This window comes from Nicotiana sylvestris, chromosome 6 (assembly GCF_000393655.2).
Source record: "Nicotiana sylvestris chromosome 6, ASM39365v2, whole genome shotgun sequence".
Lineage (NCBI taxonomy): Eukaryota > Viridiplantae > Streptophyta > Magnoliopsida > Solanales > Solanaceae > Nicotiana > Nicotiana sylvestris.
Genome location: NC_091062.1, coordinates 186211144 through 186224772, shown reverse-complemented (window position 1 = coordinate 186224772; position 13629 = coordinate 186211144). Strand labels below are relative to the sequence as shown.

Below are 13629 nucleotides of genomic sequence, written 5' to 3'. Positions count from 1 at the left end.
AAAACCCATTCCGGAGCCGTTTACTCAAAAGTTCAATTTCGGTCAAATTCTCACCACTTAAGCTTCCAAAACTAGATTCTTTCTTCCAATTTGACTCTAAATCATTTGGTAACGAAATTCAACGATGAACGCAAGTCGATAAACGTAATATGAAGCTTTTCAAGACCTTATGCTGTTGAACGAAGCTATAATTCTCAAAACGACAGGCTGAGTTGTTACAAAATCCGACCCCGATATTAAAAAGTCCACTACTGGTCGAAATCTCCAAAAATTTGACTTTCGCCATTTCAAGCCTAAATAAGCTACAGACCTCCAAAATACAATCCGTACATGCCCCTAAGCCCAAAATCACCCAATAGAGCTAACAGAATCAACAGAACTCCATTCCAAAGTTGTCTTCACATAGTTCGGACTACGATCCAAATTCCAAGACCTAAGCCTCCGTTTAGGAACTAAGTGTCCCAAAACACTCCAAAAACTAAAATGAAACCTCCCGGAAAGTCACATAAGCAGAAATAGATATGGGGGAAGAAGTTAATAGGGGATCGGGGCTATAACTCTCAAAACGATCGGCCGAGTCGTTACAGCCTCCCCCTCTAAAAACAATCGTTTGTCTTCGAACAAGCATAGAGACATAACTGAAGTGGTGAAAAGATGAGGCTAACGGCTGCGCATATCCTGCTCGGTCTCATAACTCTCCCCCTTGACCAGCTGACCCCTCCATTGAACCTTTACTGATGCAATGTTCTTTGACCTTAGCTTTCGAACCTGCCTGTCCAATATAGCCACTGGCTCCTCAACATAAGATATATCTTTGTCCAACTGGACTGAGATGAAATCCTACACGTGAGAGGATCACCGTGATACTTTTGGAGCATAGAAACATGGAATACCGGATGAAATCCTGCTAGTCTGGGAGGTAAGACAAGCTCATAAGCAACCTCCCCAACTCGCCGCAACACCTCAAATGGACCAATGAACCTAGGGCTCAGCTTGCCCTTCTTTCCGAACCTCATAACGCCCTTCATAGGCAAAATCCGGAGCAAGTCTCACTCTCCAACCATGAATGCAACATCACTAACCTTCCGATCCGCATAACTCATCTGTCTGGACTATGTTGTGCGGAGTCTATCCTGAATCACCTTAACCTTCTCCAAAGCATCCTAAACCAAGTCTGTGCCCAATAATTTAGCCTCGCCTGGCTCGAACCAACCTACTAGGGACTGACACCGCCTACCATACAGAGCTTCATACGATGCCATCTGAATGCTAGACTGATAACTGTTATTGTAGGCAAACTCTGCAAGTGGCAAAAACTAATCCCAAGAATCTCCAAACTCTATCACACACATACGGAGCATATCCTCTAGAATCTAAAGAGTGCACTTGCACTGTCCGTCCGTATCAGGGTGAAATGATGTGCCCAACTCCACCTGAGTACCCAACTCATGCTATACAGCTCTTCAGAACAGTTGTAAATTGCGCACCCCGATCAGAGATGATAGATACCAGCACGTAATGAAGTCTGACAATCTCGCGAATATAAACTCAAGCCAGCTGCTCGGAAGAATAGGTAGTCATCACAGGAAGGAAATGAGCTGACTTGGTCAGCTTATCCACAATCACCCAAACTGTATCAAACTTCTGCTGAGTTCGTAGGAGTCCAACAACAAAATCTATAGTAATCCGCTCCCATTTCCACTCCGGGATCTCTAACTTCTGAAGCAATCCACCTGGCCGCTGATGCTCATACTTCACCTGCTGATAATTTAGACACCAGGCTACATATTCCACTATGTCCTTATTTATTCTTCGCCATTAATAATGCTGCCTCAAGTCCTGATACATCTTCGTGGCACCCGGATGAATGGAGTACCGCAAACTGTGAGCCTCCTGAAGAATCAACTCATGTAATCCGTCTACATTGGACACACATAGCCTGCCCTGCATCCTTAATGCACCACCATCCCCAATAGTGGCCTCTTTAGCATCACCATATCCTTAAGGAAAGCAGATGGGGGTCATCATACTGACGCTCCCTAATACGATCATAAAGAGAAGACTAAGAGAGCATATACGCCAAAACTCGACTCGGCTCAGAAATATCCAATCTAACAAACTGGTTGGCTAAGGCTTGAACATCCAGTGCCAATGGACTCTCTACTGCTGGAAAATATGTTAAGCTCCCCAGACTCCCCGCCATGTGACTTAAGGCATCGTCTACCACATTGGCCTTTCTGGAATGGTATAGAATAGTGATATCATAATCCTTAAGTAGCTCTAACCACCTCCACTGATGCAAGTTAAGGTCTTTCTGCTTGAACAGATGCTGCAAACTCAGGTGATCAGTGTAGATCTCACAAGGGACACCGTACAAATAATGCCCCCAAATCTTCAAGGCATGAACAATTGATGCTAACTCAAGGTCATGGATAGGATAGTTCTTTTATTGCACCTTCGACTATCTGGACGCGTAGGCAATCACCCTACGGTCCTGCATTAACACCGCGTCGAGACCAACTCGCGATGCATCACAATAAACATTATAAGACCCCGAACCTGTAGGCAATACCAATACTGGGGTTGTAGTCAAAGTTGTCTTGAGCTTTTGAAAGCTCTCCTCATACTCCTCCGTCCACCTGAATAGAGCAGCCTTCTAGGTCAACCTGGCCATAGGTGCTATAATAGATGAGAATCCCTCAACAAATCGACGGTAATACCCCACCAAACCAAGAAAACTCCGGATCTCTGTAGCTGAGGACGGTCTAGGGCAACTCTGCACCGCATCCACTTTCTTCGGATCTACCTTGATCCCTTGACTCGATGCCATGTCACCCAAAAATGCCACGGAATCCAACCAAAACTCACATTTTGAGAACTTTGCATATAATTTCTTCTCTCTCAAGGTCTGAAGTATAGTCCTCAGGTGCTGCTCATGATTTTCACTACGGGAGTGCACCAGAATGTCGTTAATAAAGACAATGATGAATGAGTCAAGATAGGGCCGAAATATACTGTGCATCAAATGCATAAATGTCGCTGGGGTGTTGGTCAGCCCAAATGACATCACAAGGAACTCGTAATGACCATACCGAGTACTGAAAGCAGTCTTCGAGATATCAGCTCCCGAATCTTCAACTAATGATAACCTGAACACAAGTTAATCTTGGAAAACACTCGGACACCTTGTAACTGATCAAATAGGCCATCAATACGAGGCAAAGGATACCGGTTCTTTATTGTAACTTTGTTCAACTATCGATAATCAGTGCACATATGCATAAAACCATCATTTTTCTTCACAAACAAGACAGTCGCACCCCAAGGTGACACACTAGGCCGAATGAAGCCCTTATCAAGCAATTCTTATAACTGTTCCTTCAACACCTTCAACTTAGGAGGGGCCATATGATAAGGAGGAATAGAGATGGGTTGAGTGCCCGACAACAAATTAATACCAAAATCGATATCTTTGTCGGGCGACATGCTCGGAAGATCAGCTAGAAACATATCAGGAAAATCCCTCACTACTGGGATTGACTCAACTTTAGGGGTATAGTACTGACTTCTCTCACATAGGCTAGATACGTGCCACACCCCTTCTCAACCATTCGTTGATCTTTAAGAAATAAAATAACTTTGCTGGAAGTGTAATCCAAGGTACCCCTCCACTTTAATTGCGGTACACCTATCATAACCAGTGTCATGGCCTTGGCATGACAATCAAGAATAGCATAATGGGGCGACAACTAGTCTATGCCCAAGAAAACATCAAAGTCCACCATGCTGAGTAATAATAGATCGACTCTAGTCTCAAAACCATTAAGAGTAATCAAATACGACCGATACACGCTGTTCACAACAAGAGAATCTCTCACAAGAGTAGACACATAAACATGGGAACTTAAAGAATCCCGATATACACCCAAATGCAGGGCAAAATAAGATGACACATAGGAATAAGTGGATCTTGGATCGAATAGAACCAATGCATCTCTATGACAGACCGAGACAATATCTATAATGATAGAATTAGAAGCAACTGCCTCTGTACGAGAAAGAAAGGCATATTATCTAGTATGGCCTCCCTTTCTAGGGCGACCTCTACCTCCCCGACCTCCACCTCGAGCTGGTTGGGTAGGTGGAGTGACAAGTAGTGTTGTAATCATAGCTTGGGAACCCTATGGAGCACGTTATAACTGAGAAGTCTGTGGAGGTTCACCCCTCCTGAGTCTGGGGCAATCTCTCACCATACAGCGAGTGTCTCCACACTCAAAACAAGCTCTGGTAGGGCTAGCTATTGTGGCTAGCTCGGGCCAGGTCTGTTGGACTAACCGCTAAAAACACCTCGTGTAGGAGGCACACTAGATATTGGAGGTGCATAATAAGGTTCATGATGTCTAGGAGGAACCAGAATACCACTGGCAGCTGGAAGAGCTGAATGAACAGGGTGACTTACATAACCCCTACCTTGGCGAATTGCAGCTGGGGTACGGGCACCAGAATAATGGCCAGACTCTCGAGACCTCTTGGCGTCTCTCTCCTCCCTATCTCAAGCAAGCATGCCCTCCACTCTCCTAGGAATACTCAAAACCTACTGATACGAGACATCCATCTCTAACTCCCAGGCCATGCTAGTCCTGATGCTAGATGGAATCCCTCAATAAACCGACGGGTCCTCTCTTGAACTGTAGAATCCAAGACCGGTGCATGCCCAGCCAAGTCACTGAAATGGACTGCATACTCTAAAATAGTCATAGCACCATTGCGCAACTGCTCAAACTCCGTGCGCCATGTGTCCCTGAGGCTCTGAGGGACATACTCTCTCAAAAATATGTTCGAGAACTAAGTCTATGAAAGTGAAGTTGCCTCAGCTGGACTATCCAACTCATAAGCATGTCACCACTGATAGGCTGCTCCTCTAAGCTGAAACGCAGTAAAAGAAACCCAACTTGACTCTGCTATGCCCATAGTACGGAGGATATGGTGGCACTCCTCCAGAAATCCCTGAGCATCCTCTGACGCTAGACCACTAAATGTAGGAGGGTCGTACTTCTTGTACCTCTCGAGCCTACACTGCTCCTCCTATGAAACTACTGCTCTACCCTCGGGTTGAACTGGGGCTACAGGTTGTACTGGTATAATCTCTAGAATCTGATCAACCTAAATTTTCTGCTCTGGGGTACGGGCGGCGGGAGTCTGTGCTCCTCCCTCGGCCTGAGATGTGACTGGAGCAAGGGGAATCAACCCTACCTGAACTAGAGTACCAAACATGCTCAGGAATTGTGCAAGGGTCTCCTGAAGGGTTGGAGTAATAGTAGTAGGCATTTCAGGTGTCTGCGCTCTGACTAGAGCTACTGGTGGAGCCTCTGTGATAGCTCTCTCGGGTGCTCTGGCTGCACCACGTTGGCATCCTCGGCCTCTACCATGGCCCCAGCCTCAGGCAGCTCTAGTAGGGGACGTAGGTGCCTAGTCTTCTCCGGCTGCACGTGTCCTCACCATCTGTGAGAGAATAGAAGACAAAAGTTTAGAATTTTGAAGTCAATAATTTCGCATGACAAGGAATCAAATGAAGTGAAATTTTCCTAACAGTTCCATAGCCTCCCGAAGATAAGTACGGACGTCTTCGTACCGATCCGCGAGACTCTAATAAACTGGCTTGTGACTCATGACTCCTATGAACCTAAAGCTCTGATACTAACTTGTCACGACCCAAGTTCTCCCTGTATGAACCATCGTGACGGCACCTTGTCTCTACGACTAGGTAAGCCAAACATTTGCGGAAAATGGAATGAAAACATAAAAACTAACAACTAACAGGAAATTTTAAATAAGAAATTAAGATGTCGCTCGGCATAGACAATGATCACTCTCGAAATGTACATAAACTCTCCCAAAACCCAGAACATCTTAAGTCACAAACTGCAGAAAGAAAACAGTATTTCTATACTCCAGAGTCTAACAAAAGGAAATACAAGAAATGTTTGACATGGGAAGAGTAGAAAGGGACTCCGAAGTCTGCGGACGCAACAGATATACCTTGAAGTCTCTAAAGCTGTCTCGCCTCACTGATAATGCGGCTGATAAACGGTACCTTGATCTGCACATGAAAAACATATGAAGGGAAGGGCATGAGTATACCATAACGGTACCTAGTAAGTGTCAAGCCTAACCTTAGTCGAGTAGTGACGAGATCAGGTCATGGACCTACTAGTATATATATATATATATATATATATATATATATATATATATATATATATATATATATATATATATAATAAAATAAAACAAATTAAAATATCATAGTAAAAATAAATACTGAAATTTAATAAGAATGTAATCATAAAAAGGCAACAGCTCAGAACATAGAGATAATAATAGGGGATCTCCCAGGATACCATACTCGTAGTCCCAAACGTAAATTTAGAGGGGGATCTCCCGAAATACTTCCATAGTCCCAAAGTAAATATCCAGGAGGACCTCCCAGAATACCGTTCCGTAGTCCCAAAGTAAATATGCAGCTCAAACAATGGAAATAACGGTTACAACAAGAAAACCTACAATTTTGATTAAGTACAAATCAAGGAAAAATAGGAATTTCACTAAACATGTTGCACAAAGTTTAGATAAGAAATTTAGGCAAGTAGACATGCTATTCTAAGCTAACAGGATACTACACATGCTGATATAACTCAAATAAGAAGAAGAACATGTTATTACTTAGTGAAAATCAGGTTTTTACAATAATTAGCCCGTGTACGTACTCGTTACCTCATGTACACGGCGCTCACATATAAAAAAACAGTACCAATCGTAAGAGGAGTTTCTCCCGCACAAGGTTCGGCATGCCACATACCTCGAACCAAGCTCAAATTAATCCGTAACAATGCTCTTCCCACGAATATTCGACTTCGAATGGCCTAAATCTAGCCAACATCAATTAAATAACATAAATATAACTACAAGGAACTAATCTAACTAATGAAATTTAAGCTATTACAAGAAATTGGAAAAATCACCGAAAAGCCTCCCTAGACCGACGTCTCGGAATCGGTTAAAAGTCACAAAATATGACGGGTTAACTCATACCAAAATTACTCAAATCCGATACAAAGTCTCAAGGAAGCTAACCCCAAAATCCGGCCTAAGAACTTTTCTCAAATTTTTCCAATTTTCACCCCAAATCCAAAATTAAATGATAAAATTAATGATAGATTAGTGGGATATAACCAAAATCAAGTGTAGAATCATTACCCAATTAATATATCTGAAAATCCCTCAGAATCCCGTCCAAATCCGAGCTCCCAAACTCAAATTTTGATAAAAAATGGCCAAACCCTCGTTTTTGAAATGTTATATTTTGCCCAGGTGCATTCTATTTCGCGAACGCGGCGACTCTCTCGCGTTCGCGAATAAAAAAATTCCACTTACCCAAAGTTCCTTTTCGCGAACGCGTACCTTTAGATCCCTGATGCTTCACGAACGCGATACATAATAAGCGAATGCGTAGACCAAATGGTTGGGGTTCCCAGCTGCCTTACTTCCTCTACATGGACGTGTTCTACTCCCTGCGTTCGCGATGCTTCCACTGACCATACATTCGCGAACACGAGCCCATTTTCGCAAACGCGAAGAACAAACTTGAGTCGTCCTCCCAGATGCCTTCGCGAACGCGATGAAGAAAATCTCTGCAACAAAATACCAGAAAATCTGCTACTTTCCTAATTCCAAAAATGACCCGTTAAGCACCCGAAACTCGCCCGAGGCCTCCGGGACCTCAACCAAATATACCAACCAATCCTAAAATACTATACGAACTTAGCCGGTCCCTCAAATCACATCAAACAACGCTAAAGTCACGAATCACCCTCCAATTCAAGCTTAAAGAACTTGAAACTTTAAATTTCTACAACTGATGCCCAAACCTATCAAACCATGTCCGAATGACCCCAAATTTTATACACAAGTCATAATCAATATTACAGACCCACTCCAACTTCCGGAATTGGAATCCGACCCCGATATCAAAAAGTCCACTACCGGTCGTAATCTCAAAAAATTCGACTTTTGCCATTCCAAGCCTAAATAAGCTACATACCTCCAAAATACAATCCGGACACGCCCTTAAGCCCAAAATCACCCAACGGAGCTAACGGAATCGACAGAACTCCATTCCGGAGTCGTCTTAATACAGGTCCGACTACAATCCAAATTCCAAATTTAAGCCTCCGTTTAGGGACTAAGTGTCCCTAAACACTCAAAAAACCAAAGCGAAACCTCCCGGCAAGTCACATAAGCAGAAAAAGATACGGGAGAAGCAGTTAATAGAGGATCGGGGCTATAACTCTTAAAACGACCGATCGAGTCGTTACACAAGAATTCATGATTAACGTGACATAATCAAGTTGTCTCACAAATTCTGGACATTTCTAAGTTTAAATATAAATTTGTTTATTGATTCATGAAAAAGAATTACTAAAAAAAGGGGTAAGATTTACATAAACATTAAAAATGGAAAATCACTACAATGATGGTACTTCACATGTAAAATATGTTAGCTTAATTTGACTTTTAACAGTACAAAATGAAAAAGGAATAAAAGTAAGGCAGAAAAGTTTCAACAGTTAAGACTTTTTAGTTTGCAAAGAGGACAGTGTACAAAGCAAAATTTTCTCCTGAAAAAAGATCATTATTGTCGATAGAATTTCAGGAAATAAAACCTTCTCGTTTTTTAGATAAAAAAAATGGAGTATCATTTTTGTGCTTTTATTAGTTTGAGGACGGAGCTCTTCAGGCTCGAGCAGTGCCGGCAGTGATAGAGTCATCTTTGTTCAAGAGGTGTCAATTGATATTACAACATTTCTATATAACAATTATTCACTATAAAAATCAAGTTTTTTTCAGAATCAATTTTTTGGTTATGTTATAATATATGTCTTTTATAATAGCACCACACTATATCAGCCAAAAAATATCAGAATAAATGAGGTTATTATAGAAAGATTTGACTGTATATTCTTTCACTTGAAACTACTGTTTTGTTAAGTATATTTTTCATATATGTATATTATATATTGCATTCGATTATTTTGAGTTTTTAGTGCATTTATTTCTTTATATTTTTTATTATCTTTAATCATGGTAGAACAGTATACTTCCAGCGACTAATTTATATTTCTTGAAATTCTTTAAAGACAGAAATCCTTTCTTTTCTCTTGTTTCTGAATGCGTCGTACAATGTCATTGTCGCAAATATCGTCAAATTAAAACATTTCCTGTCCTTTCTATTTTGGATCTTTGGTTAGAGTCCTACATAATTTACCACGTGAAAAACTATTCGACCACAACTGTATATTGATAATGTACTGTATAAATCAGGGGCTAAAGTCACGTGAGATAAGTCCTATTCCATGCTACACACATGTCAAAGGAAAAAAAAAAAGCTGAAAGGAATATATAAACAAAAAAAGCTCAATTTTCTTCTAAAGAGCAATACCATTTTGACATTGAAAGGAAAAAGAAAAAAAAGTTTACGTACGTATACCTATGTGTGTTTTTATAAAGAATGAATACCCTAAAATTCCCCTAAATTATCACATTTTTTTATCATTTGTCTACTTAAATTATCCTGTATCCTTAAAACTTCCCTTAACTATATAACCCTGTATATTAAAAACCCCTCATCGATTTTTTAGTAGTGAGTATGATACAATCATGTATTTACTCAGCCTAATCTAAATATCAATTTAATTAAGAATTTTAACAAATGATACAAAACAATTAAATGGGTAAATGTTTGGGAGGTTAAAAAAATCAAAGAAAGAGGGTGAATGGATAAACACATGGTTATTTGTAAAAAAAAATATCTCTTCCATCTCCTCTGATAATGGCTACACAAGTCTCAATCGTGATTTTCCCATTAACCTTCATTTTCACTGGAAACTATTTAATACGAGATTTTGGATTAAATATTTTTTAGGGTTTTGTTAGATAGAGTTTGGTAGAAAATTATGGGCTTTGGTGGACTAAATAGTGTTGAAAGAAGAACATTAAACGAAGAAGAAAGATAATTTTAGAAGAAACAAGAGAAAAAAAATCAGATAAAAACCATAAGAAGAAAGGAAGAAGAAAGATTTAAAAAAAATGAAAAAGAAGCTAGAATATAAAGAAAATAGAGGCAAAATAGAAAAAATAATTTTTGTAAAGAGGATAACATTAATTAACCATTAGACATGGCCATGGCGCAATTTTTATGTATAATTTTATTTCCCAAGCGCCTGTTGGAGAGTTACTTTACATATTTATAAAAAAATCGACGAGGTTTTTGTTTAATATATAGGGGATATAGTTAAGGAGGATTTTGAAGACACCGAATAGTTTAAGTATGTAAATGACAAAAACGTAATATTTTAAAGGTGGTTTTAGGGTATTCACGTACTCTCTTTTATAAAATGTCATAAGAAAACTATATCAGATCACCTCCTTTTTATCATTAATCATGATAAACAGATATAGCTTGGTGCAAATACATGTATAAATACATATTTTTAAATAAAAATAGTAAGTAATAATTATTTAACTGTTTAAATTATCAACCTTCCTCTATATTTGCTTTCTGATCTATTCTGAAACAAAATAGCGAGTACAATTGGAATATAACATGATTTTTTCAACAATTTTGTAGCATATATTTTTAAAAATGCAATGTATAAATTATCCTTTTAGATTGTAAAAGTAATGACTAACATTCAATGATCATTCAACTAGTCATGAATTTATTGTCACAAAACTATTGGTCACTAGCTTTGAAAATTAGCTTCCGTGCTCTCAATTATTGCACACCAAAAAAGACAACAAAAAAGGAAAAAGAAAAAAAGAAACTCAGCTATGTTTATTCTTTTTTGGACTCATAATGCAGGCAATTCTAACATCAACTCATTAGCTGTTGAAAAAAGATCATCCCAAAACCAGTTATCATTCAAGCTGGAATTAAGCTCGTAATTTTCCTCCAATGAAGATAATGACAAATCTGAAACATTATAGTCATTAGTTTCAGCTGGTGCCCATAGTACCTCGGACCAAAAATTGTCGTCAACTTCAAGCAAATTGTCCAACAGTATTTGATCTCTTGATTCATCAGCAAGAGAACTCGCACTCGTAGCAGTTGTGTTTGAACATGAATCTCCACTAGATAATGTTGACGACGGAGTATTTGGATGTTCTTGAATCTGGGAGTTTGTTTTAGGACTTGATATTTCTTCAGAATTATCCTTAGAATTTTCGGGTTCTGATGAACGTGTTTCAAAATTTTCCTCGGATTTTGACGTTTCCATGGTTTGTTGATCTTTTATATCTTGAGTTTCTTGAGGTTGAGATTTATCATCCACTCTCTTCTTCAAACGAGTATGCCAAATGTTTTTTATTTCATTATCTGTTCGTCCTGGTAACCTTGCTGCAATTCCAGACCACCTGCAAAATAATTGTCCTATTAAAATCAAACAATTTTTATTGTACGCAAAAACTTGTACAGGCAGTCGGTTTATTATTGAATTTAAGACTAACTAAGATGGTTTTAAGATTTTTCTTCCTGTCCTGAACTGAATTATTTTGTATGCTATGCTTAGAGGCGGGCGGACCTAGAGTATTAAGAGTAAATTTAATTAAATTTAAAATACCAAAAATATTAATTTTCAAACTCATATTTTCAAGAAACGCAAAATCTTGAGCTTATTAAGTTAAAATTTTGGATCCACTTCTGACTATGCTTGTTTTTCATTATTAATGTTCTAAAAAAAAAGAAATCAACTCCAATCATTTGTCTAACTTACCACCCTTTGCAAATGACAAATTGAGGGCAAAAAATAAGGGGAAAAAATAAATACGAACCTATTTCCAAGAACTTGATGCAACTTGATAATGGTGTTTTCCTCTTCAGGAGTAAAGTTCCCTCTCTTAATATCAGGTCGCAAATAATTAGTCCATCGGAGACGACAACTTTTTCCGCACCTTAACAAACCTAAAATAAGAACAATGTAATGTTCAAGATTTAAACTTGACTGAGTAACAAAATATTATTACATTATTGTCCTTCGTCAATATTGTTGCCCTTCCTCTTGATTGACAAGACGAAAGGCAATAATGCAGTCAGGACTACGACAAAATACTAAATTGATTTATGTTTTTACCTGCAAGTTTGGGAAGTGCACGCCAATTAGGGTGGCCATGTTTATTAATGTAATTGATGAGTAAGTCATCTTCTTCTTTACTCCATGGACCTCTCTTTAATCCAAGCTTTTCACAGCAAGGAGCTCTGCCCATTTTCTCTCACTGTTCTCTCTCTCTCTCTCTCTCTCTCTCTCTCTATTTTCTGTGTTTTCTCAGTTTGTTTTTTCACTTGGGATTTGAAGTTGATAATAGTGATGATGTAGTACTGGTATTAATACTAGTCTGTGGGAGGACTGTAAAAGGGTTTGTACTGTAGTAATATTCCGTTTCAAAAAACGCATGATTCTTTCGTGCGTTGACGATTGTGACCAGAGATGGACGTATGCTTGGAGGAGAGGGATCATCGACCCGGTTAACTTCACAAAAATTTCAAATACACAAGTGTATATAGGTTAAAAGTAATAATGTATTTTACTTGAATCCCTTAAGATCAATAGTCCTATCAAAGTACTGCTTGAACAGTCAGCTCATATGCCCGCCCCCTACAAAAAATGCTGGATCCGATACTCCAACCTCACTCAAGAAAACACATAGAATGAGAGTAGGGCTCAGTTTGTCTTGATCATGACAAATTAATTAATTACTAAAATATTGTATTCACAGATCTTTATCTTATTTTATGTATGATATATGATATTATTAGTAGGAGAATTATTTCGCTTTACGGACGACAAGTAAATCCGATTTGGACTCAGTTCTGTCTATAATTCGATTTAGCTTGGTCGCCACTCGACTTATGTCATGTCATCATTTGAAGAGTTATATAATTTTGTTAATACAATTTTGGTAAATTTCTTACGTCCTCTATTTATTTGATTGGGTATGGAGTTTAAGAATATATCAATTTTTTTTTTAATTTTGTAGTCTTAAACTAAAAATGTGTACAATATACTAAAATGTCCTTAAATCTTATGGTCTTAAATGTGTCATGTGAAAATTGGAGTTAAAGAGTTAATAATAAATATAAAAAGATGCATTTTTTAAACAGACTAAAAAAATACACAAACAGGAGTGAGTATATATTTTTAATTATAAATTTTTATGACTTACACATTTATTTAGTTTCCAAAAATATAAATTTTACTTGAAAAACTAAAAATGGACGTTTACATAGGCTTATGGACAATATTTGAATTAATATTGAAATATTTCTGTGAAAGTCGAGTATTTGTGAGCAAAAACTATCATTTTACTTGAAACTGTGTCTTCAAATTGGTCAAATACAGCCCTAATTAAAAATTGGTACCATTTTTTATTTAGACACTTCAATTAAACTAAAGTATATATCTATTGAATTCTATGCTAAACTCAACAAAAGTGTGCCAATTAAACACAATAGGCTGACATGGCAAGAATAGTTTTTTTCCATCTCTTGAGCGCATGAGTTGATCCAAAAACACT

General features: G+C 38.4%; 1 protein-coding gene across 1 annotated transcript; it reads right to left on the bottom strand.

Annotated features, from left to right (window-relative positions):
* Positions 1-10722: 10722 nt before the first annotated feature.
* LOC104221182 (transcription factor MYB13-like) lies at positions 10723-12413 on the bottom strand. Its single transcript, XM_009772183.2, has 3 exons — positions 12189-12413; positions 11890-12019; positions 10723-11472 (listed from the first exon to the last, which is right to left on the bottom strand). Exons 1-3 carry the CDS (start codon positions 12319-12321, stop codon positions 10911-10913), a joined length of 825 nt encoding a protein of 274 aa, XP_009770485.1. The 5' UTR covers positions 12322-12413; the 3' UTR covers positions 10723-10910.
* Between the last annotated feature and the right edge of the window lie 1216 nt (positions 12414-13629).